This window comes from Gymnoscopelus microlampas (genome assembly GCF_963454915.1).
Source record: "Gymnoscopelus microlampas genome assembly, chromosome: 18".
NCBI classification, from domain to species: Eukaryota; Metazoa; Chordata; class Actinopteri; order Myctophiformes; family Myctophidae; genus Gymnoscopelus; species Gymnoscopelus microlampas.
The window spans coordinates 18,351,608-18,358,483 of NC_139955.1; the positions used below are offsets into that span (position 1 = coordinate 18,351,608).

Below are 6,876 nucleotides of genomic sequence, written 5' to 3' on the forward strand. Positions count from 1 at the left end.
GATTAAAATGTATTTTATTGAACGATACAGAATACACAGGTACTTTTGGGGGCCGTACGTAATTTTAACATCCGTGGCCAGAGGGTAAGTACTTTATATTTGAAATCTGAACGTTTTTGTAGATGTACGTAACGTAAATGGAGAAGGTGCAAACATCAGGTTGAAGTTCATCCATGACTGTCATGTTATGACAGTCTTATGTTTCAGGGCTACTCATCACCCTAGCTCCTCCCTCGCCGATAATCCAGGACAAAATCGAGCTCACCAAATGACTCCCACAACCACGTGCTCCGCGTCTCTGGCACAAAAACACAGCAATATATCAGCTGCGTCCTGGGGTTGAAATAGTCGCACATGGTCGCTGATCTTCACTAGTTTCTGCTGCAACGGAACGGGCGCCAACAATAGAACTCTAAACGCAACGCTGAATCGCGTTCTTTCGTACGTTTTCCTTATTTGAATAACTTTTTGAAATCGGCAATACATACAAGACACAACAGTTTGCATTTGTTGCATTATAACCGATAAACCTGCGTCTCTTTTGGTACAAACTAGTACTTCGTTTGACGGCAGTCACATCGGTATCACTACTTCTCCGTGCAGCAACAACTTGTGCTTCGTTCGGACGCTAAACTTCGGACGCTAAACTTTATTTAACCGTCATCATGTCGAGCACCAAGCAGGTGAAGAGCTGCCCCATCCCCACCAGGGTCCTCACCCTGAAGGACTGGTCCCAGCTGCCCGACTGCTACAGCCAGACCCCCGGGGGGACTCTGTTCTCCACCACGCCTGGAGGTGAGGATATTGTTGTGTAGCTTAAACTGTGTTGGGGGAGTTTCTTGCACTCGTTTCCTAAAATGGTTGCCTGTTTATAGTAAGTTCTACTTGCATACATGCGTGTATGTACGCACTAACTGGTGTAGGCAGTAGTCAATTCTATGAATTGAGTACAAAGGACCCCAATGGAAACAAGGCCATTGTAAACAAGCCATAGGCTTTCTTGGGTTTAAAATCCTCTTAGCAGACCTTGTATTGAACTGTACTTTCCTGTGCTTTTTTGGGGGGGCAAACTGCTTATAAAGTATTCAATCAAAGTCAGCACGACACAAATATTGCCCAGTTACAAAGTGCTTAACAACTTAAAATCAAACAGCGAATCATAAATCATAAACAATTACAACAACGAAAACAACACAATAACAGTATCAGTTAGAATAGATGCATTACATTCTGCTGTTAGGGGCTTTAAAGGGCTTTTAAAAAAATATAGAAATAGGTTTTTGATTTAGATTTAAAAATGGTTATGGAACTATCAAACCTGGTTATGAATTAGACTCGACCCTTTTCATTTTAAGGACTCATATTTTGATATGCATTAGTCCATGGACCCCCATTTCATAAGATTTCTATCTCTTTAGAACAGTATTATAGTTAGTTGGACATGCTTTAGTCCAATATTATGTCTTTTGGTCCAGAATTCATTTAGTGTGTAGTATGTATACTGTAGGTAGGTATATTGAGATAACTGTGATACTCTGATCTAAATAGTAATTCTATTGCAGGTTATCTAGTTGTATTTACATTAATGGTGAAGATTAACTATTTAACAATAATCTAGCTGCAGACTCTCCTAGAACCCCTCAAGGACCCCTGGTGGTTCCATATAGACCCCAGACTGAGAACCACAGAATTAGAGTACCCCAACCACAACATTGACCTGTTTTACTGTGCTTGCTTTGCTTTATGAGTTATATAACATTGTCCCTGTTAGATCTGACGGGGCCACCATACAATGGCACTTGTCAAACATTGCAGACAAATACAGACTGATCTGATGATTGTCCCCTTTGTCCACTGTGGTACCATTTGGTGACATGTTGCAAATGAGTGTTGGCTGCAAGTATTGGAACAAAATGGTCTTGTACGTGTAGCGTACTGTCGATGCACAGATATTTTGATGGTTGTTGTTAAACTCCTAAAGCTGATGCAATACCCCAACTCAGTGGCATGTACAGTATGGGCCCACGCAGCAACAGCATACACACTGCAAGAAAAACAACAAGGTTGACGTCAAGTGCCAACAAGATCTAAACAAACCCGTGACCTCTGAACGGGAGGGGCATGAGGTTGCAGCAGACATTCGCAGGCCAGTGATTGGCTTTTCTAGAGGCGGAGAAGGTGGAGGCTGTCCTACCCTTTCAGCCCTGCCTGGTGCAGTTTTCACGGAACTCCAGAGAACATTCTGTACTTGTTGTCAGGAGAGAAGTATTGAAAGAAAACATACACTGCAGATGATTGTGCAAGACAGCGCAATGAAATGTATAGGCCTTCCCCTTTTGACCTGGGCCAGGCCCTTGGTGTAAATAGGACTACAGCAACAGCGACTTGGAATAGGTTTAATTAGCTTGAACTTTTATGTACCGTAGGCCTGAGGTTCTCAATGTATGGGGTCTGGTAGACCACCAGGCGTTCACCATAAAATGTATCAATTGTTAAAAATATGCATTACTTGAGTCGATTTATAAGAAGTTTACGCAATTTAGATAATGTACTAAAATTATTTTTGATCATTGGCTGTTATCTTGACTCTACCATATCAATACGCCATGGAAAAATCATATTCAACAACAAAACATATTCAAGATTTCACTCGGAGACTAAATCCTCAAATGGGGGTCTGGCTCTAATGTCAACTAAATTAGGGTCCTTGATATGAAAAAGGCTGAGAACCACTGCTGTAGGCTGCATACAAAAAGCTTGAGTGAACTCACAGACTGGTAGTCTACTATCACTAGACCATGTGCTACCAGCGTGCAGACCCTGCAGAGAGACTGAATATACAAGGGTCCCTCTTGCATAACTGTCTAGCACAGGCATTGGTGGTGCTGCTAGCATACATTCCAGCCCATTTGTCTCCCCCTCTTTGTCCAGCAGGGCCAGTTCAGCAGTCAGCAGTGTTCTTACATAACATGTTTTTTCAGGTGTTTGGTGGATAGGCTGATACTGTGTACTGGGAGAAGTTCAAACTCCACTTCAGAATAAGAATAGCGGGGCGTAAACAGTAAACACGGGACTGACTGACTTCACCCTGTCACAAAACGCAATTCATGACCTTGGTATTGTGCCAGAGAGGTGACCCCGGGGCCGGAGAGGTCTTCATGAAGGGTTTAATCTATACAAATTGTGGGACACTAAGGAGGAACCTTGAGAAGAGCTGCTCATGGCTATATACATGGGGGAGGGAGGTTGACCAAAGCTTTTACCCATCCCGACAAAGCTACACATGGCATTGAACTTGTGGTCTCATGGGCCAGGGGGAGAATGTGTTTATGTGCTTTGATTTCCCAGAACTGACTGTGCAGAGACAGCCTTCACTCCTCCTGTTCTCCTCTCCCCTCTGTTCCCTGCTCTGAGAACAGGGTGTGTTTGTGTTTGGTATGTGTCCAGCCAGCAGCCCTGTCGACCACGAGCGTGAGCCAATGTGCCACATGCACACGCGTACAGAACTCCACCACGGCCCCTTATCCTCTTTGCCATGTCGGAAGTAAACATCACGGCCGCCCACATGGTTTATAACGAGCTCAGAAGCCAGACGGTCTCTTTAAATCTAATCCTATTAAAGTGCAACGTTGGGTATTTTGTCTTTCAAGTGTTGTCCTGAGTCTTGAGACAAATTCAGGACAAAGTGTTTTGTCCCCCTCCGTTTTGCTGGTAAAAACATTTCTCTTTAAAGAAAGTATGCTCTCACTGTTTATTGTAAGTTCAACGTTTCAGTCACGTCTGGAACTTTATCACGCATAAGATATTCCTGTCTGATGAAGATCCAGATGTGATCCTAGCGTTGAACTTGCAGTAGAATGGAAGAATATTAGCAGTGTGCAGACTTTATTTGCTTTATGTTGACCCCTTGTTTGTCCAGCACCTGGATACTACAGTGTATGTCTCTTATATAAAAACATTTCTCTTCCCATCCCCCTTCGTCTTGCACACAGGAACCCGCATCATCTACGACAGGAAATTTCTTTTGGATTGTCGGAATTCACCCATCGCTCGTACTCCTCCGTGCTGTCTGCCTCAGATCCCAGGAGTAACGATTCCCGCCACACACCCAATGGGGAAACTGCAAGACCTCAAAGAGGAGATTGAGGAAGAGGAGAAGGATCTTCCAGGTAAGCTGTGTGCACTAACTCACTTTCTCACATACTAGAAACCAAGGTTATTATAGTTAACCAAAACTAAGCTTAAAACTAGGTCAAAAAGGAAAGAAAATACGATGCAGAAATAAAGAAAATGTCCGAAGGCTTTGGTAAAATTTGTCAATACAAGCATGAGAAGGCATTGGTGCGTAATTATGCTTATTGAGAGTGGGATGTCTATGTGACAGTGAGTCAATTGCTTTCAAAAAACCTTTGTTTCATATTGTAATACCTATTCTGGATTAGTTAAATCTTGCCCATGACAAATACTCCCCATATTATAAAAAATATATGCTGTACATAACAAACAAATACAAACTATACTGACATGAACAGCCACACTTACTGAAACTAAAGGAAATTGAACAAATTACTAAAATGAAATAATGTATGATAAAATACAAAACTATAATAATTCAGCTTGGAACTTTGTGCTGACTGAGCAGTTGTCGTGTGATGTAATGGGTAAACACGTTCACGTGTTCATGTGTGCAAATGCAGAGTAAGCCTGCATGTTGGAGAGAAGTTAAAGCAGGTATAACAGGAATGTACTGATTGTACAACACACATCCTTGTTTTCATGAAATCTATTGTCACAGAGGTTTTGCCTCCCTACAGACTGTCTGTTTCTGTTTTATTATGACAATAATGGCCAATATGAAGCGTTTTTTCTTGCTCATGCGAAGACATTGTCTGTGTTCTTATGTGAACATGTATCAACTGCATTGACAGTCTTCGTTCTCAACATTACATCCATACTGCTGTGCTTGCATGAATGTTATTACACATGTGATAAAAGATTAAATATTGCCAGCATGCGTTTCTGCGGGCCCTAACATGTGTTTCTGCAGGCCCTACATGGACTGACATGTTTGTATATGACGCTTGAATATGTGAATATCTATACATGATGTAACAGTGTTTATTGAGTTTATCCGTTACGTCTTAAGGGTTAGGAAAGATAATGGGGTTGATGATGTTACTTGCCACGAAATAAAACACACAAAAATGAATCTGCAAATTTAAATCTCATAGATGCATACGGTAGTTGACGTTATCCCTGGAGATAAATTAAAATATAGCAGCCAGATACATAAAATTACAACATGGACATAAACACAAACATTAAATGACTGTATATAAAAGAAGGTTAATAACAGTCGAGCTATATACAGTATATTCATGTGTTCTGGTAGTCCTGTGAGATTTATAAATTAATAATAAAGCAATTATAGTCAACAAGCAGATAAATGTCAGCAGGCCTGGTCAAGGCGAATGAATTGTAGAGTCTGATAGCATCCAGTAGGAATGACCTGTATGCAGGAGGGATTAGGAATGACCCCCTTCCGCTCTAGCCTCTGCCCCCCTTATTTTGTCTGGTAAACAACACAATGCAAGTCATTGGCTTTGGATTAGGGAGCTGAGTTCTTTAGGTCTAGTGGTGTTTGTTTTCATCCCTTCTGGCCGTGTCCACCAAGGCCTTTTTCCCCTGCCGAAAACACAAGGTCCTCTTTGAACGCTCATTCATACGCCCAAAGTTGAATATTCTTCAAATAAACGCTGATGTGCAAGTTCAGTGCAGAATAGACGCTCAGCACCTCGTCATGCTGCTGCCGTTTCTAATATAGCGTAAATGCATGGTGCTCCCATTGAATAAAATTCAAAACATACAGGAGCTCAGGAAAAAAACGCTTTGGTGGACACAGCCCCTTACTGTCTGGAGCTAAAACAATCTACTGATAAAAGCTGCAGCACTCTCATCCGTTAACGGGGTGTGGTAGAACATGGTGTACTGTCAAAATTACAGACTAATTGTTAATTATCTCCCCCTTTATCTCCCTGTCTTTTTCTCTCTTAACAGAGGACGACCAGTTTGAGATGGACATGTGAGCTACAGTTTTGCCTCCTGTGGAGAGTGTTTTTCCAATGCCTCTGTGGTCTGTAGCGATCGTCAAGTGTTGCATTACTAAGCTTTTTTCAGCTTCCTTTTTTGTAAAAACCCTTTTTTGAGGAACCAAAAAGAAGAAAAAAACAAACAAAAACTCTAGGGTGTCATTGACCCTAAAACAAAAAAAGGCACCAGAATGTGTTGTTTGAAATCGAGGATCGGCTACAGGCTCTTTTCTGAGCAGTTGCAGGAAGGAATCGATCTTTTCTTTTCACAATGGTTTCTTTTTCTTTTGTAAATAATGATATGGTACTATGTATACATTTTGTTTTTTAAGCTAAGGAATGTAAGAGGATTACATTAAGACGTGGGGGGGTAATACTGTCGGCACCATTTTTTTTTGGTCAGAAATACAGTGGATTAATTCTCCTTGATGGGTGTTGGAGGCTCTCAAGCTTTAAGCGTTAAAGAGGCAGGGCTTAACTGAAAATCGACACCTTGTTTTTTTTATATAGGGAAAATCAAATGGGAATAAGTTCAAATAAAGTCTAAAAACAAACCATTGTGTTACTTCTGTTTTCATTTGTTACTTAAGATCTGACAGTCAGTTTGTCCATCTCTGCCCTGTACATCAGTATTGCCCTTTATCTTATCATAAACACGGTTATGACACGATAAGCAAGTCTCATCAAACTTTACCAGAATGTAGGCTACAGAATGTTGTGTAACAACTGCATACATGTAACGTGTAAGTGTTTGTTTGTACTTGGATTTACGGTTTTATATGACTAA

The 6,876-nt window shown here is 41.2% G+C and overlaps 1 protein-coding gene across 1 annotated transcript; it reads left to right on the forward strand.

Annotated features, from left to right (window-relative positions):
• The first annotated feature begins 306 nt into the window (after nt 1-306).
• On the forward strand, nt 307-6,643 carry eif4ebp3l (eukaryotic translation initiation factor 4E binding protein 3, like). The gene is made up of 3 exons (XM_084085876.1): nt 307-795; nt 3,993-4,169; nt 6,058-6,643. The coding sequence occupies exons 1-3, from the start codon at nt 666-668 to the stop codon at nt 6,084-6,086; spliced, it is 336 nt and encodes a 111-aa protein (XP_083942002.1). The 5' UTR covers nt 307-665; the 3' UTR covers nt 6,087-6,643.
• Nucleotides 6,644-6,876: the final 233 nt, after the last annotated feature.